This window comes from Pseudonaja textilis, chromosome 5, assembly GCF_049901715.1.
Source record: "Pseudonaja textilis isolate UNSWEBS1 chromosome 5, rPseTex1.2, whole genome shotgun sequence".
In the NCBI taxonomy this organism is placed as follows: Eukaryota; Metazoa; Chordata; class Lepidosauria; order Squamata; family Elapidae; genus Pseudonaja; species Pseudonaja textilis.
The window spans coordinates 75,434,400-75,459,206 of NC_141994.1; the positions used below are offsets into that span (position 1 = coordinate 75,434,400).

The 24,807-nt window shown below is 46.0% G+C and overlaps 3 protein-coding genes across 4 annotated transcripts in view; 1 reads left to right on the plus strand and 2 right to left on the minus strand.

Annotated features, from left to right (window-relative positions):
- The window catches only part of ARSA (arylsulfatase A), a 175,799-nt gene that overhangs the window by 31,101 nt on the left and 119,891 nt on the right, over positions 1-24,807 (minus strand). The gene's annotated exons all lie outside the window — the stretch shown is intronic.
- On the plus strand, positions 4,296-5,271 carry LOC148125726 (olfactory receptor 5V1-like). Its single transcript, XM_087935655.1, has one exon. The coding sequence runs from the start codon at positions 4,348-4,350 to the stop codon at positions 5,269-5,271; it is 924 nt and encodes a 307-aa protein (XP_087791781.1). The 5' UTR covers positions 4,296-4,347.
- LOC113455061 (C-type lectin lectoxin-Lio2-like) lies at positions 9,601-19,227 on the minus strand. 2 transcript variants are annotated; one of them, XM_087935409.1, is made up of 7 exons: positions 18,724-19,227; positions 17,539-17,696; positions 16,020-16,082; positions 15,155-15,264; positions 13,619-13,765; positions 11,007-11,121; positions 9,601-9,869 (listed from the first exon to the last, which is right to left on the minus strand). In XM_087935409.1, the coding sequence occupies exons 3-7, from the start codon at positions 16,072-16,074 to the stop codon at positions 9,799-9,801; spliced, it is 498 nt and encodes a 165-aa protein (XP_087791535.1). In that variant the 5' UTR covers positions 16,075-16,082; positions 17,539-17,696; positions 18,724-19,227; the 3' UTR covers positions 9,601-9,798. The 2 variants fall into 2 exon arrangements, with proteins under 2 accessions (XP_087791535.1, XP_087791534.1); XM_087935408.1 differs by lacking the exons at positions 17,539-17,696; positions 18,724-19,227 and adding an exon at positions 16,673-16,950.

Below are 24,807 nucleotides of genomic sequence, written 5' to 3' on the forward strand. Positions count from 1 at the left end.
TGCCACCCCCCACCCCCCACCCCCATTACTATGGCAGCCAAGAGCAAGCATGCACCAAAGGAAAATCCCACGCTGAAGATCCGACTGACAGGGATGTCCAAGCGTCATTGTAGTTTGTTTGTGGTCTGTGATGATTGAGAAAATTGAGTGTCCTTCCAGAATGTCAACCGTGTCATCTTCAGGTGGGAACTCTGAAGTGGGAGGAGTGGCACGAGTCCAAAAGAGGGCTGTGAAAATCTCTAGAGACCCCTCACATCCTGGACACCAACTGTTTCAACTCCTTCCCTCAAGATAACATTATACCGAGCATTGTTGCACACCAGAACAACCAGACACAAGGACAGTTTTTTCCCCAATGCCATCCCTCTGCTAAACAAATCATTCCCTCCACACTGTCCAACTATTTACAAAGTCTGCACTACTATTACTATTAATCTTCTCATCACTCCTTATCCCTCATCCCCTCCCACTTGTGTCTGTATGACTGTAACTTTGTCGCTTGTATCCTTACAATTTATATCAACTGTTTCCTAGTAGGATTTGACTGCCTATTTGTACCCTATGACTACTATTAAGTGTTGTACCTGATGATTCTTGATGAATGCCTCTTTTCCTTTTATGTACACCAAGAGCATTTGCACAAGACAAATTCCTTGTGTGTCTAATCACACTTGGCCAATAAAGAATTCATTCATTCATCCATTCATCCATTCATTCATTCATTCATTCATTCATTCATCCATTCATTCATTCATTCATTGAAGAACTGTGATGGCAGTCTGCTGTAACTTAGTCTCCTGGTTCGTGCTGTCCTTGGTTTCAGCAATCAGTTCTAAAACAAGGGTAGGAATTATATGCCAAAGGGGAAACAGAGACACATCTCATGTGGAGCATAGTCACAACTTTCTCAGTAGCATCTCCCGTCAATGCTTTGGCGTTAGAGAAACAGAGAAAATAGGTGGCAGAAAAAGATATAGCGATCCATCGAATCTGTCCGTTGAGGGTTGTTGTTTGTTTTCTTTTTAATGTATGCATTATGTTCATTTTATTTTTTTTAAATAATTTTTTGTTGCAGGAGGGTCTGGTGCTTATCCCAAGCATGTTTGAACCCGGTTCTTTAGGACTTACCCAGCGTGTCTGCTGGAAGTTGGTTCTCAGCTTCCGCTACTCTTTCTGCGATGTCCCAACTTTCTAGCATCACTTCCGAACCTCCCTCCCGTCCGTTTGAGGTGACACCCCCGGGTCCTTTCCTTTTGCTTCATATTTTAGGACCTTATTCACACCCTGACTATATTTATTAAGGTGTTTAAGTTTCAAGCGTGCCGTTCTGTCCTCCAGGCTGTGCATTCTCGGCTCCTCCAATCTCGGAGGAACTGTGATTGAGCAAGGGGGTCAGACTAGAAGACCTCCAAGATCCCTTCCAACTCTGCTATTCTCTTGTTCTGTTGTTGCAGAGAAGATCTTCTCCCAAAGCAGAGGGTAGAGGCTCCTAGAAGGTAGAAGGCTGAAAAACGGACTGATGACTTCGGGAGACGGGGATCCGAAACCTGCCGTTCCAGGTGAGAGCGTCATCGCATTGCGGCCCCTGAGGATGCCAGTGGCGAGAGAAGGCAGAGCTGGAGCATTGCTGCTTCCTCTGCAGAATCCATGGCACTAATTCTGGGGTCTCCCAACCCATCTGCTCTCTCACCTCTTCGGGAGGGTCCTCCGGTGGGACCTTTCCCTGCCTCAGCTCCCACCCTTTATAAGGCTGGAAGAAATATCCACCCGGTTCCGTTCCAAGCGGGGAGAAAGACGCTGGGAATATGGAGACTGATTGGAAAGATGGTTTATTGATCGACAGGACCGCCTGGGTTTGAGGTCCTGGTGCAGGTGACCTCATGGGGTTGAGAGAGAGAGAGAGAGGTATTTAGACCCTCCCTTGGGCCCTTGAGCTTCCTGTTCTTGTGCAAGAGCATGTATTCTATTGGTTGCCAGGCTCCCAGGGGGCTACGCAGGGATCATAGCTAACTTTTTAGGTTGTCTGAATTAAGTTTGATTGAAGTCTGGACTCTCTGAGACGATGGAATGAGGAGGCTTGTGTCCTGTTGGGTCTTAATAGCTTTCCTGGTTTGGATCTTGAATGAGGGCTGATCCTACCATTCTCCCTAATTCTGCCTTTGTTCAAAATGTCCTGTCTTGAATGGGCTACCAAATCTACATTTCTAAAAGGTGATCTCAGCTGACCTCACCCCTTTCCTAAGAGGTCTGTAGGGGGCGTGCATAAGCGCACCCATGTGCCTACCGCACCTCTCCTATTGTTTCTTTTTATTTTTCTTATATGTATCCGTTTCATGTATTCATAACTATGTTTAAACTTATACCTGTTATCTTATAATCGCTTGACAAAGTAAAATAAATAAATAAATAAATAAATAAATAACTAGATCAAGAAATTAGTATCTTCTTGGGAGCAGGGAACTGTGGCCCTGAGTTTCTGCCTCCTTTAAGATTTCTATTTCTCTTTTAAGGGAAATATAATATGCTGCCTTTTAAAATATGTCTCAAAATATGTCATTCTTCTTGGAGAGGGCTAACTTTTCACAATCACATGACCCTCTGCCCCATCCCCAAGTGGTTAGATTGGCTCTGACCCCAATGACTCTACTATAAAGATGGTTTTATGCCAAAATGCTTGGGAATCTGATTCGGGTTCGGTCTCTCCTAGATGTCGATATTCGTGACTTTCATTCCCTGTTTTTCTCTTTCTTAGGTGTAACATTCAGTTCTCAGATGAGGTTATCTTGTTTGACTGACTTTTGGAGTTTGTTTCTTGGTTATATTAGATGGTGGTTTTGAATGGTATCACTTGCCCAGAATCACAAAAGGTGGAACAGGCGGCTCTACAAATGGAACAAATAAAACCAAGTATTCAGTATTTGTCTCCGCCCTGGAAAATGATTCAGATACCCAGCTGGGAAAGGGTTTTTTTTCCTCAGAGTTTCTCAGCCTGTCAAAAGACCCCAGGAAGGCCGTGGGAGAATGACGTCGCTCTCCCTGGTTCTGCCTCTCCAACCGAACTCATCCCAGCCAGGGGCTCATTCAAACGCAAAACAGAACAACCTACAATAACTCAGTTGGTAGCGATCTGGGGAGCCTTGGAATCCAACACCCTCCTCGCACAGGAGACCCCACACCCAGGGGGGGGGGTTCAAATGTTGCTTGCTACCGGTCCTGCTGGGCGTGGCTTGGTGGGCGTGGCAGGGGAAGGATCTACTGCAAAATCCCCCTTCCCTCCCCACCCCACTGACCTGCTTTCCAGCTCCTCTGCAAGGCAACCGAAGGAGACCCAGCCCATCAGCTGGGAATCAATGGGAGGTGGAGAATGGAGGGGGCGGGGCCAGTCCGAGGCGGGATTGTCCGGTTCTCCGAACTACTCAACATCTCCGCTACCGGTTCTTCAGAATTCACCACCTCTGCCTATGCACTTTCAGATAGATGGTTGTCCAGTCTCCTCTTCAAAACCTCCAGTGATGGAGCACCCACAACTTCTGGTGGCAAGCAGTTCCACTGGTGAATTGTCCACACTGGGATGAAGTTTCTCCTTAATTCCAGGTTGCTTCTCTCTTTGGTTAGTTTCCATCCTTTCCTTCTTGTCCTGCCTTCAGGGGCTTTGGAGAATAATTTGACCCCCTCTTCTTCTTTGGGACAGCCCTGCAAATCCTGGAAGACGGCTATCTTGTCTCCTCTAGGCCTCCTTTTCACTAGAGTAGACATGCCCAATTCCTGTAACCATTCTTCGTAGGTCTTAGCCTCTAGCCCCCTAATCATTGGTGGTTTTTGATTGTTTGTGTTGCACTTTTTCTCTTTACACATCTCAATCATCTTTAACAGTACTGAGGCATATTTGTTACAAACAGACACTTCCATACATTTCTAGTTATTTATATACATTTCGATACTTTCTTCTTATCTCTACAATTCTTATTCCTATTATCTATCCCTAATCATTCTTGTTGTGGTAGAAAAGGAAGGAAGGAAGGAAGGAAGGAAGGAAGGAAGGAAGGAAGGAAGGAAGGAAGGAAGGAAGGAAGGAAGGAAGGAAGGAAGGAAGGAAGGAAGGAAGGAAGGAAGGAAGGAAGGAAGGAAGGGAGGGAGGGAATCCTTAAAACATCAACCCATATATATTTGACCCTTAATACAGGTTATCTTTAAGTATAAGAGATTCTTAATATTTCACTCTCCACAGAGACCCCAGATAATGACATTGTCGTTTTACCTCTTACATGCATTTTCCAAAATTCACGACTCCTCTTTGCTTTCCTGACGTGCCTCTTTCTGTTTTGCCAGCTGCCTCTTCTCTTCTTCATGGAAGCCCAGAACAAAACCCAAGGGACAGAATTCATCCTCCTTGGTTTGTCCAGCCTCCTCAGCCATGAAGTCTACCTTTTCTTGATGTTTGTTGTCGACTATTTGGTCACCCTGATGAGCAACTTCATGATCATTGTCTTAATTCTCCTGGATGCCCGTCTCCACACGCCCATGTACTTCTTCCTCAGCCAGCTCTCCTGCTTGGATATTTGCCTTTCTTCTGTGGTGGTGCCAAAGATCCTGGTGAACTTCCTACGCCAACAGCACACCATCTCCTACAACCAATGCTTGGCACAAGCCTTCTTCCTGATTGGCTTTGCGGGGTGTGAGCCGGCATTGCTGGCCGTCATGGCCTATGACCGCTATGCTGCCATCTGCCAACCTTTGCACTATGCCCACCTGATGAGGAGCAAGGTCTGCATCCAGATGTTGGTGGCCGTTTGGCTTTGGGGCTTCCTGAACTCAGCCATCTATGCAACTCTGGCCTCCAAGTTGGATTTCTGTGGACAGGTCCTGGTTCCTCACATGTTTTGTGATGTCCCTCCATTATTGAAAATGGCCTGCAGTGACACTTCCATCCATAAGTTGGTCAGTTACATCAACAGCATCTTCGTGGGTCTTGTCCCTCCTGCGCTCATCATCCTGTCCTATTTCTACATTTTGTCCTCCATTCTGCAGATCCGCTCCAAGGTCGGCAGGCGCAAAGCCTTCTCCACCTGCGCTTCACACCTTGCCGTAGTAACACTCTTTGTTGGAAACGGCTTTGTGTACTACAACCAGCCCAGCGCTGGCTACTCTCTAGAAGTGGACACTTTGATCTCCACCATGTTTTGCATCGTCACCCCCATGCTGAACCCCCTGATCTACAGCCTTCGCAACAAGGAGGTGAAGGGGGCCCTGAAGAAACTTCTCAACATCTAGGAGACGGGACAGACTTCGTTGTGTAGTGTGCTGTTTTGTGTGTGTGTTCTCTAAGAAAAATGAGACGACTTCATAGGAATTGGTCGATGGACTGACTCAAAGTACCATACAACGTTTCCTATGAGACAATGGAAGATATTATATTAATTCCTCATTCTGTGTTCTGACCTAACTAGGTGCCTCCAAGAAGCATATCCAGATGCCTTTGGGTAGATTTTTTACTTTCATTAACCAAAACAGCAGCAACAGTATTGTAAGTCTTGCAAATCTACCAGCCCCTGAGAGACAGGAGTCCAACATTCATCTTATCAGTTTTAAGAAAGAGTCGAAGATGAAATTTAGCTGTGGTCTGGATGGATTTCATTCTTTCAAGATCCCTTTTTTCCGTCATTCATGGGATCGATAATAATAATAATAATAATAAGAATAAGAATAAGAATAATAAGAATAAGAATAATAAGAATAATTCCGTGTAATAATTCAGTAATTCAAGTACTCAATAAAAAGCTCCATTTGTACTCAATGCTTGTGTTCATTTTATTGCCAACGAACGGACATCTGTGGAGATTCTCAGTCATTCCGTTCATGCTTGTCCCAAAGGTGTTTTTTCAAAAGGCAACTGGACTTTGCTTTTCCTTGAAGACATTTCACTTCTCATCCAAGAAGCTTCTTCCGCTCTGATAGCTCATTCCCCACCATCCACTTAGAACGGAAGGAGCTTCCTGGATGAGAAGCAGGGGCTTTGGGGGGGAGGTTGACCCCGCCTTCTTCGTGGCAGCCCCTGAGATATTGGAACCCTGCTCTCACATCGCCTCCCAATGGTCTCCGCCCCACCCTGGAGAGATCCAGGTTCAGACCCAGGACAGGTCTTTTCAAGGAGGCCAGGCAGCAAGCACTTTATTGAGAAAGTCAAAAACTGCCAAGTCAGGCAAAGGAAGTCCACAAGGTGAATGTAGGAAGAAGAGTTCAAGGTCACTCTAAGCCCATTGCAGAAACTAGGAAGGTGATCTGAGAGCTGCCATCAGGGTTCCGGCGATTGCCCTATTTAAATCGTGAGCCTCGAGCCCAGCTTCAAAAAAGCCCTCAAAAGATTTATTAGGAGTAATTCCAGCATTAACCAAAATGAAGCCAACTCTGGGATACGTAATTCACAGTCCCCTGTGACCCTGTTTCCCCCCTCCCCTTGGGTGTGTCCTAAATCAGATTCTCCAATTGAGCACGTTCACTGGCCGGGTGTCATCAATCACATTCTCCAATGAAGGATATTTGCGAGCAGAAGATCCGGTAGCCTAGCTACACTCTTTGGAAGATAAGAGTGGAATGTATTTCTGGTTTTCCTGCCATAATGCTCCTTCAGATGTCCCCCCTCCCCTTGTTTATGGCAATAAGAAAACAGATATAGGAATGTTTTACGAATGGACAGCTATTTGTCTCAAATTGTATCAGGTCTGCAACTTGAGCGGGGGGTTGGTTTAGAGGACCTCTAAGGTCCCTTCCAGCTCTATTCCGATTGAAACGGGGGTGGGCTGCTATTGGTTCGCACCGGTTCAGGCGAACTGGACGTTAATTTTACATCCGGTTTGCCAAAACGGTAGTTTCAATGACTGGTTGGCCCAGCCCGGTCCACCCCTCCCAGGATTCTCCATAAAGCCCATTTTGGATCCCAGGTAAGTGCGGGGCCTCCTGGAGGCTCCGGAAGGCTGGGAAATGGGCCCATTTCTGACCTCCACAGACCCTCCAGAGCCCAGGAGGCTGTTTTCATCCTTGAAAAAATGACACCCCTCCCCCGCCAGGGCCACATCCACCCAGCCACTGGGCAGAGAACTGGTCGCTAAATTTTTGGAAGGCCACACCTGGATTGAAGTATTGAGCTCCCTGTACGAGATACACACTCAGTGTCAATGTCCAAGGAAGTCCAGGAAACCAAAGATTTGCAAAGAGTGAAATTTCAACCTAAAACCTATGGTTGTTTCTATTCTACTTTTGGGGAGTTTGAGTAGCATTTCTCCTTCCCTTCTCCCCTCCTCCCTCCCCCAAAAAAACCCCATGCAGGCATCTTCTTTGCACAATTATCTGTCTGTGGAGTTCTTGGCACTCACTGAACTTGGTGATTGGATGCAGCATTGATGATGTTGGAGCGGCAGGGTGGCCTAGTGGTGAAGATGCTCGCCTCCACCCTCGAAAGGTTGAGAGTCCTATCCTAGCAGCGACAGAAGTTTCTTTCTCACGAGAAAATATCTGCTGCCAACTCCATGTAGGTGACAGGAAGGGCATCCGGCCAGTAAATGCTCAGTTCCATTCAGACTGCTGCTTGCTGCCCTGGAAATGGGGGCAGGGGGGGCTCAGGGGAGAATTTTTCTTTGCAGCTTTGCAACTCTGGTCTCTCCGATCTCCCCAAGGTCCTTTCTTCTAACTTTCGTATGCGGCAGCCAAAGGTTTGCCCTCTGGTTGCCTAGCTACCAGAGGAGTTTGAGCTCTGTGGTTTGTTTCAGTGTGCTGTTTGCGTGGTTTTGCCTCAGATCTTGCCTGAAACTTGTTGCATTGAGTAATCTCCTAGTTAAAAAAAATATCCTTTCTCCGAGTCTGTGGAGCCAAAGTTTGTTCTTTCCTGGGAATTGGACAGAGGCAGCCCTGACACAGATTCTACCCTGAATTGAGAGATGACAGGGTTGTAAAAAGAAAAGAAAAAAGAAATGCATCGATGATGTTTCCCAGCTGGGTGATGAAACGTCTTCAAGCAAACAACCCAGCTCAGAGAGTATCAAGAAGTCCACAGTCCAACCCTGAGCTACTGTAATGAGCTATTTCCTGGATTGACAAGTCAGCCCTCCGCCGATGGGTTTGGAGCTCACAGGGAACCGTTCACCAGCCACACTGAGTGGCCTTCACCTCTCGGTTTCTCCACAATGGGACATAAAATCCCCAAAGCCAACAAGTAGACTTAATGGTCCTCTGTCTTCTCCCATGCTCCTTGCACTGGGAAGAGGGACCCTTGGGGGTTTCCTTCGGACCTTGGCCTCTGATCTAAGAGCCCTGGCAGCTGATCTGTCTCCAGTGGGGAGAGGGAAGGTAGCAGCCCTGCTTTGCAGCTCAAACACCCTGGAAGAGACACGCATTGCTTTCCCTCCTGTGGAAGAGCTTTAGAGCTCCCGCTGCCTTGAGAAAGTTCAAAACATCCTCCAAGATCCATCTCATCCTGGGAAACCCTTTTTTTATAAAACTGTTATCATCTGGCAGACGGTACAGGAGAATAGAAACAAGGACAAATAGGCTGAAAAAAACAGCTTCTATCCCAGGGCAGGAGCTCTGTCGAATTCTACCGTATGGTGCAAAATTAATGCAAATATCAGGGGTTTTCCATTCAACTGCATGGAACGTGAAGGATGTGTGTGTGTGTTTATTTTCATAACCATAAATTGTACACTGAAGGGGGTATTTAATTTTGTTGCACAAGGTGCAGTGACAATAAAGTAAACTCAACGACTTCTGGCTCCCGACAGGAGGTGCCAATGAACCAGAAGTCAAGCGCCATGAACGCATTTCTTTCTTCCAGCTTTTGCTGGTTAATGTTTGTGGTCTGGTTGGGGTCAGCGATTCTCCAGCTACCCACCCTGCATGGATTCTTTTCTCTCGTGGGTGTGTGTGTGTGTTGTTATTTCCACAAATCCATATTTCTCCTCTCTTTAATTTCATGTTTCCCTTGGAGAGAAAAGGTGGGGGCAGGGCGGGGCTGCTGGGGGTTCGCAGGGGTTTGGAAGAGCCCCTCGCTAAGATTCTGCCCAATTCAGAGAACCCCCAAATCCCTCTCCTGGCGGGCCATGCCCTCCCCTTCCCTCCCAGGAGTCCCCACCTGGCCCGCTTTGGATGCAGGTAAGTGCAAGGTGTGCGCAGAGGCTCGGGGAGGGCAAAAAAAACGGGCCTTCGGGAAGTTCAGGAAGGCTGAAACGGGCCTGTTTCTGGCTTCTGGCTTCCAGAGAGGCTCCGGAGCCCGTGAGCCCGTTTTCGCCCTCTTGGAGGCTCCAGGAAAGCCTCCGGAGCCCGGGGAGGGCAAAAACTCCCCACACACACACACTGCAGTGCAGGAGGCTGACTAGGCCACACCCACCATGGCCACGCTCACTCAGCAACCAGGCAGAGAACCCGTTGCTATAATTTTTGAAGCCCACCCCTGGGTGGGAGAGAAGGACCCCAGGAGAGGAGCCGATAAGGTTGCATTGGGTGTTTTGTGCCCAGAAAGTCAACTGTAGATACGACCCCCTCTTCCCCCTGAGATTTATTCAGCAGGGGCCCTGGGCCTCCCGGGAGAGAAAGGCCAAACTCAAGACAAAGGCAGAGCGATAGACTTTATTATCGAGGGAGGGCCACGTTCGTCAGAAAGAGAGGAAGAGAAGCAAGGAACCAACTGCTTGGCATTCAGTTGGCCTTTGTGGAAAAGAGGTTTTGCACACAGAGAAGGTGGAACCCAAAGATCTCAGCTCAGGTGTCCAATCCACGGGGAGCCCCTCTAACTCCATCTCCAGACTCGGCTTACGCGGGCTTCCATTTGCAGAGAAAAGGAAAATTTCTGCTACAGCTTATATCAGACCAATCCAGGTGCCCTGAAAGAAAGGAAGATGGGTGGTGCGTCAGCCTTTAGAGCCTGATGTGGCATAGGATTGGGCCACTAGCAGACTATCTTTTCTCAAATACATCTGCCTGTCCACTCATGGGGGGCGCGTGTCATGCACAAATAGCTCCAATCTACAAGAATCTAGTCAACTAACGGTCAAAGCCAAATTGGCACTAAGTAAGGCTCAACAGAATTCAAGGGGGCTGGAGTTGGGTCTCTAGTGGCAACGCAAAGACTTCAAACAGATGACAAGTTTAACTCCGCCTTCCAGCTCAGCCTGCTGCTCTCCTACAGGTGGGGTGTCATATACTGCAGCTCCCCTCATCTACGCCTTGCCTTCTGGTGGGATCTAGGAAAGGTCCATGTTCGGTGGCTGCCTCCCTGTTCTAGAACAATCTTCCTGCTCAGCTACGACAGACCCGACTCTTTCATAAAGGCAGCTAAGACTTGGCCCTTCCCTCCAGCCTTTGGGTCTCTGCTTGGGGGGTTCTGGGAGCTGAGAACCAGATATTATAAGCTGAGCCATCTCTTTTGCAAAGGAGTTGAGATTTGGGTCTCCGCTTGGGGGGTTCTGGGAGCTGAAACCCTCACTTCTTAAATTTGCCCATCTTGAAAAACACTGCATTGATCGATTCTATTCCGATGGCTGTTTTGCACACCTGGCTTTACTTTTTGAAACGAAATACAGTCCATGTTTTAGGTTGTATGTTTATTTTTGGTGCTGTGGGCCACCCAGAATCCCCCCGATTGAGCTGGGTGGCCATGGAAATCTCCATGTCTGAAATGAAACCAAGCATCCACAAACCTCTCCAGCTTTGAGAGTGAATGAGGAATAATAGCAGAAAGAAGCAGTTAGACGAGGTTGCCGCTGCGACAAATGCCGAGATGGTGAACTGCCATTTTGTGAGGCTCTGGAAATGCCTAACTTTTGCCTGTTAAGGTTTTCCAAATCAGCCACCCCAGAAAAAGTCTCTTTTAATTTAAGCATTATTCCCAGGAACTATATGGATGTCTCTCTTCCCTTCCCTTCCCTTTCTGTCTTCCCTTCTCTCCCCCTCCCCTGCTTTCCTGGAATTAGGGGTGCAAACTCCAACCACACAAAAAAATGAAGGGTTTTCATACTGACCGAATGAAGCATAGAGAACAACGCAATAGTCCTTCTGAGACACATTGTTGGGTTCGCGAAAGGCCCATTTCCTGTACGTGTCTAGTGATCCATCAATCCAGCGCCATCCAGTATACTGCACCATGCGGAATAAAGCATTTTGAAGTGGGTGAGTGGGGGACACGGGGTGGGGGGTGAGGGGAGAGATAGAGAATTTTAGTTTCCGATTCTGAATTCAGCTCAAATTAATTCAAAGGGGGAAGTCCTGTTAAATAGGTTTTTTGTGCAAAGCAGGCCCCTCACGCCCATTACAGAGACTCAGTGAGGCTCTTGGGATGCAGGAAGCGGTAGGTAAGTCCAAGCGCTGTTGCTACCGGCCTCGCTGTGCCCAGAACCCAAGGTCCCCTGAGCCTTTGAGCCATGACCCAACTAGGAAGCATCATCAGTGCTAGGAGGGAGTGGGGGGGGGAGGGGAGGGGGAGGAGGAGGAGGAAGGACGACTGTGGGGTCCTTGGTGCTCTCTGAGCTTGGTGGTTTTCTTGCAGGCCTTTCATGACCCAACTAGGAAGCATCATCAGTGCTAGGAGGGACTGTGGGGTTTTCTGACTTTACAATCAAAGAAATAAACAATCCCCCAATCCAGGAACTCCCACCTCAGACAAACCAAGTAAGGAACAGCCTAATCACGGAGCCACCAAGCCCACTCCCACCAGCACAGGCAGGGCCATGGAGCAACCCCCCTCCCTTCTAGCACTGAAGCTATTACCTAGTTGGGTCATGAAAGTTTTGCAAGAAAAGTCTTTGCAAGAAAGCAGAGAGAGAGGGCGGGGAGGGAGAGAGGGGGGGAGAGGGAGAAAGAGGGAGAGAGAGGGAAAGGGAGAGAGATGGAGAGGGAGAGGGAGAAGGAGAGAGAGAGGAAGGGAGGGAGGGAGGGAGAGGGAGAGGATCAAGGACCCCATAGAACAGTTACTTCCCTTTTCGGGGGAGGGGGGGATTTTACTCCTGTGGATGTAACCTAAAATCACATTCGTCCTTTTTTTGCAGCCGCATCCCAGCCAGGAGGTCTCCTTCGTGTGACTCTGGTGCTTTTAGTTTTTACTTCCTAAGAAAAGAACTTTGCATTTCCGACTGTTGCGTTCAGACCGTCTGCCTCACTCTCCGGTTCCTTTGAGGGCGAGCTCTGTCTCTAGGGCTGCCTTTCTGGTCATTTTAAGGGGTGTGGACTTCAACTCCCCAACTTCTACCCCCTCTGGGGAAACGTGAGAGTGGAAGTCTAGGGCTCGTAAAAGGGGGAAGGCTGAGACACCCCACCCTACGGTCTCCTCTCCGGGGCAAACTCTGGGAGAGGGTGGAGGGCGGGGGTGGGGGAGGATTGGCAGGCTGTGGTCTGCGGGGTGCCCAAGAGTCGGGCAAGACTTAGCAACTGAACAAGAGCCGCAAGGTTATTGTCCAGGCCAGTTTAACCCTCCCGCCCCGTCTGCATTCAAAGCAACGATGGAAATCTAGACGAGCCCAAGATCCGGGATTAATTCCTGCGGTGTCCAGTTCTGGCGACTGTGTTTCAGGAAGAGCCTCGACAACCGGAAGAGTCTCCAGAGCAATCAAGATGAAAAAGGGGCTTAGAAAGAAAACTCGGGGAGAACTTTGGGTGGCAAACACGACATGGGTTTGTCTCGGAGAAGAGAAAGTTGTGGTGAGTTGTGGTATCTTCAAAGAGCAGGAGACCAGAATAAAGGATCTCCAGATCTCTCCCAACTGCACATGATTGGGAATCTAATTGTCAGGATAACGTTGAGTTTCCCTTCATTCTCAAGATCCCGTGAGACACCCTGAGCTTGGGGATTGGCCGTCTACTGGAGTCCTGTCGGCTTTCAAAGGCCGTGTTGAAATCAGGATATATGACGTCTGCTGCACGACCATAATCCACTAAACTATCTGAGGAAACAGTAGGAGGGAGATCATTGGGCAGGATGTATACCTGACAGTTATGACATTGCGATCGATCTCTTTATCATCTCCTCAAGAATCTCCCCAGGTATCAATATCAGACTGTCTGCAGCTGCATTTTTGCCTCCCCCCCCCTTGAAGACAGGGGCGTAGTTTCTCCTCCTCCGAGCCAACTGGCACTTCCACCCCCCTCCAGGATTTCTCAGGGACAATTCACAAAAGTTCCTCCCAGCCATCAACTAAAACCTGAGGACCTGAAGGTGTTTCCTGACCGTATTTTTCTATCCCTTTCAGCTTCCAACCCCGCCCCTTCCTCCTCCTCTTCCTTCTTCCCTGGTAGAAAACGTGGTTTTCATATCGAAAAACACTGAGCCGATTTAGATCAACTTGGACTAAATCCTATTAGCTATGAAAAAGGATCCCGCAGGGAGAAATCCCTCCCTGACTATAGACCTGCTTCTTTGTGATCTGAAGGGGAATTGGGCTGCTGGCTTTGGGGTCCTTTGTCCTCGCGTCCCCTCGGGTCAGGAGCAGCAATGGGCTGGTGTTGTGTCTAAACTGACATCAGGGAATGGAGATGGAAGATGGTTGATGGGCTGTTCGAGGACGACATCAATCACTACTCAAGAAATATCCATATGGAAACATCTGCTACTTGCTCAGAGACAGGAGGACCGAGTACTCACCAGACTGGACCCTTCATCCCGTTGGAGCCCAATCCAGACAAACTCATTCTCAATGTTTTGTCTAGCGACATAGGCGCCAATTAATTTTAAGTCCTTGTCCGATTTGAAAGATGCTAAATGACCTCTCCATTTTTCCTGACACATTCCCTGCAAAGAGAAAAGAACCGAAAATATCTTAGTGCCAACAAACCACGTTGTCCATAGCAGGTCTGCTACAATCCAAATGTCAAGTCATAAAATATTTCTATTGTCTTTTTTTGAGTTGCCAACAGAAAGGGAGGGGGGAGCAGTGCGGCAGCTTGGAAATCGAAAGTGCATTCCATACATAGTTTTTCAAAGATAGTAACCAGGTGACTGAAGTTTCTGCCGTGCAAAATTCTAACTGGAGAGCCTGATTGATGGCTCTGGGCTATGGATGTGTCCCATTGGAGGATATGAATTACGATACACCCAGAGGGTGGAGGAAAACCAGGGTCAGAGGTGACAATGGATGATGTGACTCAGAGTCAGCTACACCCAGGCAGTGCCGGACCTGATAACTCCCAATAAATCCTTTTGAAGTTTTGGAAGTTTGGCTTGACACTCAGGATTTAAATGGGGTAACTGCCAGAATCCTGACACCAAACCTCCCAACCCAGGAATTTTGCAGTTTAGTCAGACAAGGTCCTCTCAGCTATGTCCTGCAGTAGAAGTTCTTCTAAGAGGAGCTGCAAATGAGAGCATGACTTTCTTGCCCAACAAGGAAAAATAAAGAAAAATATATATATTGGGGAAGATGACTCTCGTGCTTATGAGTGAGGCGTGAAAGTGGCATCAGAAGTGGGATATCCATAAAAAACTGGGACATGCAAACAAGGTGCGGGGAGAGAGAAGAGGGAAGGAGGTGTGTGTTGGTGTGTGGAAATAAAGAGACACTCTGAGAGACAAGGGGTCACTCTGAAGCAACGTGGCTTGAATTTTCGAAGGCCCTCATTTAACAACCACAACTGGGGCTGGCAATTCAGTCATTTAGCCAAACAATTGCTAAGTAAATGGCCACTGTCATAAATGTGAGGATTGGCCCTAAAGATACCTTTCCGCCACTGTCATAACTGTGTATGGTTGCTAAGGGGGGACACACCTGTTAACCCTGTGATTGTTGGCCTTGTTCCCACAACATGGACAAGGCAATAGCTGAGTTGCACAACATGTTGAATCACACAATATTCAATCTCCTTTAAATGAAGCAGTTGGATATCTCATTCGAGTTTTACTTCCTTTGACAGATTTCACTCAGATATTGAAGTAGAGCCAACCCATTAATCCCGTTTAACTAACAGGAATTCAACAGAATTATTAAAATATTTTATTTTACTCTTTCTTGAAGACTTTCATCCTTTTTTAAAAAAAGAAAATCATACAGCAGATGCTCTTCATTTAAAAAAAAATGACACAAACTTTTGGGCCTTGTGAAGTTTGGAAAAACTCTGGGCCAGATTAAGGCAATTCTTCCCGCTCAGGTGAGGTACCGCAGGTGAGGTACCTCCAGTTAGTTACCTCAGCTTCTTGAAAGGTGAGCCGATTTTCATAGAACTTGTAGCAATACCACTGGCTTCCGTCTCTGTTGGCCAAGGTGCCCAAAGGACAGACAGTCCGACCATGTGGACCTGCTCGGAAAAGAGAATTAAAAATGGACTTTTTCCTCACAACAACGTTGAGAAATCCTTGAGCCAAAGAGACGTTTATAATTTGAGAGAAGAAAAAGGCTTTAGTTCATGAAGGTAAGCTGGAAGGAGGGACAAACTGAATGAGTCCATTGGAATTAGGATGGATTTTTATCGGTCTGATATTTGTAATTGAAAAAGTCATAATATACCGTTGGTTTGAACATGTGTTATTTTCCTTGTATTATGGCTCTTGTGTTCAATGGGCAATTAATTTTCCCAAGGGGCCACATAAGAAACTGCGACTGTTGTGGAGGACCAAACCAACAGGGCTATAAAGGTCTCTAGGCACAAAGGCACCCACATACCTAAATTGAAAATAAAAAGTTGTCCTCAGGATAAAAGCAATGCAATTGTATCGCGTGCATGGGGTATTTCCGTCTGGTGTCTAATTTCCGACTGACCTCACGTGGGCCAGACAGAGAGAACCAAACGGCCAGATGTGACCCAGGGCATGTAAAATGGCCCAGGTCCTGTTTAGTGGAGGTATGTCAACCTCATCCTGCAGGTACCAGTACTCAGTGTCCATATAATGAGACCTGGAGGCCTTCTGTAACTCCAGTGCCTTTCTGGATTGATCTAAATGGATCAGAGCTAGAAGCAGAGGCTCCCCCATTAAGAATAAAACATTAAAATAAGCCAAGGACTAGATAAATGGCGACCCATGGGATATCTCAACTTTGCTGGCGACAACTCACCTGCCCAGGTAAGGCTGCCCAAGAGGCCAAAGATGAAGCAAGTGATGAGAAGCATCTCTAAACCTAAGGAGGGAAACAGAAGTTGAGAAGAACCTTGAATGTCCTCCAACCACACCAGGTCACCCTCTTTTTTGGGTGTCCCTCCCTCAGAAGGAAGAACCCAGCACTCGTCTCAACCGTGAATCCTGCCTGTTCATCTCTGTATTGCAGCCCCCTCCCCAAATACTACCCTGAGCGATGGGTAGAGACCCCGGTCTGCCAGGAATCACAGCCTGTAATTCTCCAAAGGTGGATTCTGAGCTTCTGGCTCTCGTGGTGGGTTCCTCCCTCTGTGACCATTAAGATCTGGGCCACAGCAGGTGTGATCCAGGATGGAAGGAGGGTGTCAAGTCGGAGCAGGCCACCTCAGAGAAGAATTTGGAGAAGGGACCCTTAGCTAATCCTCAAGCCCAATGAACTCAACACCTAAATGGAAGGGATTGAAGTTTTAAGCCCACCCTGACCCCACAATCTTGATTTTCCTCTTCCGTATCTCTTCATCTCTTCTACGGACAAGAAAAGCAATTCCCTCCCCCCTTCCTTTTAATCCCATGAACTGGCTGCCAAAAATGGACAAAGAAATACCAGAAACACAGACAATGAGAACCATCCACCTCTGTTATGAGAGACACGGGACTTTCCTGGGCTTTATAACACATCAGGTGCTCTGATGTGCCTCATCGGTCAAATAAAAAGTCTCTTGTACCTTTTTGTCCTGGAATTCTTGCAAAGGAGGTTGAAAGATTTCAAGCTGTGGGGGTTTTTTTTAAAGGTGGTGAAGGTTTTGCATCTAGATATCGCCCTGATTTTGTGGAGACCCCACTTGATCAGAGCACAAGACCTACAGACATGGCCGGGGGGTCCGAAGTATCCCTGGAGCAATTGCTATTAGTATTAAAACTTTTAAACGGGAACGTTGAAAACTAATATAAACGAATACAAAGAAAGAAAAGAAAGAGGATGGGGAAAGACTAAAGAAAAATAGAAAAGAAAAAAAAGGTAGGAAGAAGGAGCTTCTGATATTTTTCACAGCAATTATAAGTACAAATATGCTGTAATAATCTCTCTCTCTCTCTTTCTCTCTCTTTTTCTCTATCTGTCTCTTTCTGATATTTTTCACAGCAGTTATAAGTACAGATCTGCTGTAATCTCTTTCTCTCTCTGTGTGTGTGTGTGTTTATCTATCTGTCTCTTTCTGATATTTTTCACAGCAGTTATAAGTACAAATATGCTGTAATCTCTCTTCTCTCTCTGTCTCTTTCTCTCTTTCTCTCTCTTTCTCTTTCTATCTCTCTCTCTCTTTCTCTCCTTCTTTCTCTCTTTATTTGTCTCAGCTCTTTTCTCTCTGTCTCTATCTATCTCTCTATCTATCTCACTCTCTTTCTCTCTGTCTCTCTCTTTATCTGTCTCTTTCTCTCTGTCTCTGTCTCTCTCTCTCATGACATCATTCACTCTTCTTTCTATAATCTATGGCTCTCACCTTCAATGGGGGATCCAATCAGAAGGCGAAATCCTCTAAATCACCAAGGTCTCTTTTCCAGCTTATATACCCGAGCTCCCAAGATCACACCCTGCCCACCAACATAAGGGGATGCAAACCAGGATGGAAAGTTCTGGAAAGTAGGTGTCATCCACTTCCTGCGAAGGACAGACAAACCTATCGCTCAGCTGTTTTCTTGGGAAATCTCAACCTCATGTGATTTTATTATTAAGACTCCATCAAATATGTTTGATCCTGGATAGATCAAAGATAATGATTGCAATGGTTTATGGTAGATTAGAAGCCGTTGTGGACTGTGTCTGTGTGTAAATTACAAGAACAGGTTGTAAACAGAGAGCTTTAAAGTTTAATTTTGCTGTTGGCTTTACTTGTTAATGTGTGTGTGTGTGTGTTTTAAGAAAGTAAATAGAGGTTAGGTCAAATTAGCTGGCCAAAGAGGGCTGTAGAAGTTTATAAACTGTAGGCCTGTTTTGCAAGGGAGGGGAATTATTATTGTGGAGATGTATTTATCAGTATTTAACTAAGGGAGACAATGAATGTGTATGTTTGGGTTTTTAATTATTATTTATTTTTCATGTATATTTTATCTTGTCCAGTTTTGCTTTATTTTTGTTTCCTTTTTTCTGTTGAAGTTTGTATTTTAACTTCAGAATAAAAATAAATATTTTTTTTTAAAGGAAATTGCAAAGTCTTAGGTTTTCTGGACTGAATTTATCCTAGAATTTCCTCCTTTGATATGACCCCTCATAATATGACCATGATATGACCTCCTCTCATAATTATTATGATTATGACTTATGACTTGCTCTTTATACGTACACTGTGAGCTTATGCACCAGAGACAAATTCATTGTGTGTCCAATCACATTTGGCCAATAAAAAATTCTACTCTATAATATTAATAATATCTTGACTTGGGGACAAATAACCAAGAACAGCATATTGTAAAATAATAAAACCATATAATCATCTTGGTATTAATAGTCTCTAAGATAGTAAATCCAACCAGGATGTGGTTTTTATATTTTTTTTATGACTGTGTTTTATATCTGCGCATCTTTCTCTGTGTATACACATGTGTGTATGCATGCATTGACATTCTGTTTTATCCCATTAAGACATCTGGTTGGCCATGGTGAGCATAAGCGGACTATTTGGCCTCACCTGGCATCGGGGTCTTCTTGGGTACCAGTTTATAAAGTCTTGGAAAGGCCACACTTGGAATGTTGCATCTAGTTTTGGTTGCCACAATATAAAAAAGATGTTGAGACTCCGGAAAGAGGGCAGAGAAGAAGAACAAAGATGGTTAGGGGACTAAAACATACAAAGAACAGTTGCCATATTTGGGTATGGCTAGTCTAGTGAAAAGAAGGACGTGAGAGAAGTCTTCCAATATTTGAGGGGCTCTGATACAGATAATCAGAGTTGGAAGGGACCTTGTAGGCCATCTAGTCCAACCCGCCGCCCAAGCGGGAGACCCTACACCATTTCTGACAAATGACAGTCCAATCTCTTCTTGAAAGTCTCAACTGATGGCGCTGTCAGAGAGAAGAGGGGATCAACTTATTGTCCAAAGCCCCTGAAGGTAGAAGAAGCAATGGATGGACGCTAATCAAGGAGAGAAGCAACCTAGAACTAAAGAAAAATTTCCTTACAGTGAGGACAGTTGATCAATGGAACAGCTCCCCTCCAGAAGTTGTGGGTGCTCCATGGTCAGCCAATGGTCTGGGATGGAAGAGGGTCTTCTTCTTGAGCAGGGGGTTGGACTAGAAGACCTCCAAGGTCCCTTCCAATTCTGTTATTCTGTTATCTACCAAGAAATATTTAGTTCCAGCACAGGGCCTGAACCTGACTGGGGAAAAGGTTCCAATTCACCTTCCCTGCCACTTTAATCCTCGTCCACCCTCCGTGCAGATCAGCTCGAAGGAGACATGACTTTTAGAGAGATTTAGGGTTGATGGGAGGACACCTTTTTTGCCTAGGATTATCAGGGGTCATGTTCTTAAGAGTTAAAAATATACACGCGGGTGCCTGGATCCAAAGCGAAGGGCTTGAAATGTCAGCTGCTGGGAAACAAAAGTAGATCTTGTCCTCCACTCCAAACTTGAGATTCCCAAGGGACCCACCTCAGAAGGAGGAGGAGGGGGGGGGGAAGAGGAGGAGGAAGAGGGAAGAGGAAGAGAAGCAGGAAGAGGAGGAGGAGGAGGAAGAGGGAAGAGGAAGAGAAGCAGGAGGGGGAAGAGGAGGAGGAAGAGGGAAGAGGAAGAGAAGCAGGAAGAGGAGGAGGAGGAGGAAGAGGGAAGGGAGAGAGAAGCAGGAGGGGAAGAGGAGGAGGAAGAGGGAAGAGGAAGAGAAGCAGGAGGAGGAAGAGGGGAGGAGGAAGAGGGAAGAGGAAGAGAAGCAGGAGGGGAAGAGGGAAGAGGAAGAGAAGCAGGAGGGGGAAGAGGAGGAGGAAGAGGGAAGAGAAGCAGGAGGAGGAAGAGGAGGAGGAAGAGGGAAGAGGAAGAGGGAAGAGGAAGAGAAGCAGGAGGGGGAAGAGGAGGAGGAAGAGGAAGAGAAGCAGGAGGAGGAAGAGGAGGAGGAAGAGGGAAGAGAAGCAGGAGGAGGAAGAGGAGGAGGAGAAGTAGTCATAGTAGAAGAAGAAGAAGAATGGATGAGAAACGTTTTCAAAAAAAACAAATCAAGAAAGTCCAGTTGCCTTTTGGAAAAGCACCTTTGGGTCAACCCTGACTTGGATCCTTGAGTATCTCCAGAGATGATACTGTGGGAAGAATTTTAATAATTATGGAAAGAATTTTAACTCAGAATTAGATTTATTCCTATACTGTCTTCAACCCTCTTTTGGATCATTAGATGGTAAAATGAGGGCCCAGATTGTTGGGGGCAACAGGGTGAGTCTGTAAACTGCTTAGAGGAGGCCGTAAAGACAAAGGTAAATGTTCCCCTCGCACATCCGTGCTAGTCATTTCCGGCTCTAGGGGACGCCGCTCATCTCTGTTTCAAAGCCGAAGAAGAGCCAGCGCTGTCTGAAGACGTCTGTGCTGTCCCAGCCAGTCTATGGGAATTGGATACTTACTTAGGAATTATGAGCTGTCCCCTTAAGGGAATGCATCATGGTAAATGTAGTTAAAGGTATCCTGGGAAATGTAGTTCACGTCACGTGGTCACATCTGTAATCCTGATTGGCCACTAAATTGACCCTCGATGGGTTGGGGGAGTTTTCCACACTTCTGCCTGAACTCCCTAACTCGCGGGAGCTGCTTTCTATCGCTACGAGATGGGTTAGGAGATCACCATCTTTTACTACAAGACAGATATGCAAAGGATTGGTCATTAAAGAAGAACTTCATCACAAATGTGAGTTATGAGGATACCCGATGCACCAATAAATGTACTTTGTTATGGACGTCTTGTTGAGGTATCTGTCTGCATCTGTACAGTTTACAAATCCACCTCTGTACAGAATACAGAAAAACATCTCCGTGGTCATGTGGCCAACAGGACTAAACGCCTCTGAAGGCGCATGGAACGCTGTTCCCTTCCCACCAAAGAGGGAAGATATTACCTCCACAGGATTTGGCTTTGTGGAAGACAAAACCAAGTCCTTCAAAAACATGGTGGACACATCTTAAAGTTGAGTATATAAAGTGGTATTTTTCCTGCTGGGAATCATTGCAGAGAGATGCAATAAGGAACTGATGTGCCTGTGATTGCGGCAACAAGGTTAGTTTATGCTCAAAAGTGGAAAGATAAATTCCCAATGAAAGCGAAGTAATTAAAAAGATATGGATATGCGCTGAAATGGACAAATTAATTTTGGCAATAAAAAACAAGGATATTACAATGTATGGGATACATTCATGGTGGGGAAAAAAGAAAGGAACTCAGAATTAAAATAAGACAAGGTTGTTAGAAGACTAGAAATATGGAAATTTGTTGAAATGTACAAATGTATATGTTATGTAAATATGTATTATATGTTATATATACAATAGATATGTATGACAAACGGGATTGTCAGGACAATCACACACGTTCATTGTTTTTATGCTTTATTCAATAAAAAATGTTTAAAAAAAGAGGGTGGACACACATGGTGGACATTAACGATGGGTTGAAGGGGAGGGTACAACTCCCTTCCCTGTTTAGCTGCTTCGATCTCTACAACCGGGGTGGCCCCTTAGCATCCCGTGAACTTCAACTCCCAGAATTCCTGAGCTATGCTGGAATGGAATGGCTTAGGAATGCTGGGAATTGAAGTCCACAGGTCATAAAAGGGCTGTAGTTGTCCATCCCTGCTCTTTGCTGTTGGCTTTCATTAAGTCCTTGCATTGCTCAACAAGATCTTAGTTGTCACAGCTGAACCGAATTGGTGTCATCTTCAGGGAATGCTTGTTACTAATTAGTCGGTTAGTGTCGAGAACCCTTAATTGGCAAAGTTGGGCCAGGAAGTTTTCCAACTCTGTGCCTTCATATGAGACTTTATTTGAACCTTGAAAGGGCCTCCTGGGGAACTTTTTAATGGGGGTGGAATCACCACCGGGGAGATGGTGTTGTCAACCACTTTGGTTTTTCTGGAAGGATCAAACAAGGTGCAAAGGGAGTCGTTAACTTTCTTGTCACAATCACAGCCCTCAAGTCTCCTGGGCTTCTTCCTCGGGGAGATGCCATCAACTTCATTGTTCTCTTCTTTGGGCATGAAAAGGAGGGATAAACTTAGGCATTCTCCTGACCAACTTCTTCACCTGGCCCCAGGTGGGTTTGCTTTCTGAGGTCAAGGCAAAAGTACAAAGTTGTAGGGATTTTTAACACCGCAGTTTAAGTTTGCTTTTTTGATGTTTTGACCATGTAGATTATGGTTGCTCTTTGGAGCTAAAAGTCAGTCTATCTATCTTCCTTTCTTCCTTCCTTCCTTCCCTCCCTCCTTCCTTTCCTTCCTTCCTTCCCTCCTTTCCTTCCTTCCTTCCTCCCTTTCTCTCACCTACTTACCTATCTTCCTTCCTTTTCCTTCCTTCCTTCCCTCCCTCCTTCCTTCTTTCCTTCCTTCCTCCCTTTCTCTCACCTACTTACCTATCTTCCTTCCTTTTCCTTCCTATTCCTTCCTTCCTTCCTCCCTCTCACCTACTTACCTATCTTTCTTCCTTTTCTTCCTTCCTTCCTTCCTTCTTCCTCCCTCCTTCCTTCCTTCCCTCCCTCCCTCCCTCCTTCCTTCCTTCCTTTCTTCCTTCCTGGCATAACACAACTGCCTTTTCATCTACGCATTTGATCATAAACCAAGGTAGTTTTTGTTAAGATTGATGGGCAAAACTTTGGGGAAATTGCAAGGCAACCAGACTTCTATTATATGCTCATTGTTGGAAAAATGTGACACAATGGAAGTGTGGTTGTTAAAGCTGGTGGATCCGGCTGGGATGGCGAAACGTTCAGCTCCAATTAGGAAAAAGAGACAGGCCAAATTGAATGCCAGTTAGAAGCTCCATTTCGAGCTCTTTCAGGAAACAGAAACCATAACATACGGATTTGATGACCAGTAATATTTACAGGTTGTAAAGACAAATGGGAATTTCCATTGCACTTGAAGAGAAAACTTTTGAGTTTTATCTGTAAACTGCTATAAAGAGAATTCAAAGTCATTGCCAGCCATTGCCCGTTGCTCTTCCGGGTTCCGCTCGTCTTCACGCGCGCAGGAGCACCGGAAAGTGGAAGAGCAGCTCCCTGCGCGCAAGTGGTCTTTGTCCACACCATGTGCACCGGAAACCGGAAGCTCAGCTGTCCAGCGCGCTCTTCTGGTCCCCAGCGGTCCCGTGCATGCGCCCCGGGGAGCTGCTCTTCCTCCAGTTATGAGAAGTTTCTTTCCCTGACCCCAGAGCCAGCGGATTTCAGGTGTTTTGCTGTGCCAGAGTTTGTCCTTACGCTTTGTGGGGAAGAAACTGTGGTGGTCTGGTTTGCCCGGGATGCTCAACCCTGAGATTTTATGCTTCTGTCATGGGAACCGGGCCTTAGTTTCAGCCCTGAGAAAGCTCGAGAACGGGTCCACCTCCCAAACGTGGGCCGAGTGTTCCTTGCTTCATGCGCTTGGCTTCTCACGTCCTTTCTCTCCAATTTGCTTCCACCTCCTTCCACCTCCACCTCCGCTGCAAATTAAATGCAATTTATCACAGAAGTCACATGGCATAACGATGGGAAGTTGCCTTCTTACAATTAAACATGGTAAAATGGTAGTTATAGAAGTTCCCAAGTCTGATACTTACCTTCAATAACACTTCCCCGCTGAAGCGTTGAGAGAAATTGGTATCTCAATTAGTGTGAAATTGCGTCAAAATCTAACTCAGGGGTGTCCTTTCCCCTTCTTTCAACTTGGAAAGGGCTTTTATCCTCAAGAACCTTTTTTCACCCTTGGTTTTCCAAAAAAAAAAAAAAAATCAAGATGGAGGATTCGAACACACGGCTGGGAGTTAAGGCACCAAGCTAGAAAGCAAGGTTTCAAATCCCGCCACGGCCCTGAAATAGCCAAGTGGCTATTTGGACCAATCACTAGGAGACGGTGAGTTCTACTCCCGCCTTAGGCAGGAAAGCCAGCCACGCCCTCTCAGCCAAAACCTACCTCACGGGTTGTTGTTGTGAGGAAAATAGGAGCGTCGGAAAATCGTGTCAGAAAAACGTTCGACACCTTGAGTTATTGGTTAAAAATAGTAAAGGCAGGAAAATAATAAAATTAAAATAATAAAATAAAAAATAAATGAAATAAAAATAACAAAATATATAACACAACAAAATAATAAAAAATAAAATGGAATAGAATTAAAATAAAATAATCACAGCCCAATTCCCATGCACGATTTTTAAAAAAAAGTCAAAGAGGGGATTTGATTGTGCGGTTTTCATGGCTACCTGGGCATTTAACTCCACCTGCAGGTCCTCCTGTTGGAGTCTTTTACCTTTCCCTTGACAATTTGCTAATGCTTGGCCACTCGCTCCGATTCGGCGCCACTTTTTCTCTTATCTAGTAATTTATTTATTTTTATTCCATTAAGAAAATTGATAAGGCCGCCCAACTGACCCGTCCCGAGCGGCTTTACAGAAATAAAACCCCAATACAAAACCCCGATAAATCCTGAACCCCTGGCAGGAATAATTTACCAGTAAGATAAATAAGTTTGGAGATTAGGGATTAACGTAATTAATTTTTTTTTAAAAAAAAAATCCTTGATGATTGTTCCATAATACAAACTCTGGGCAAATATATCC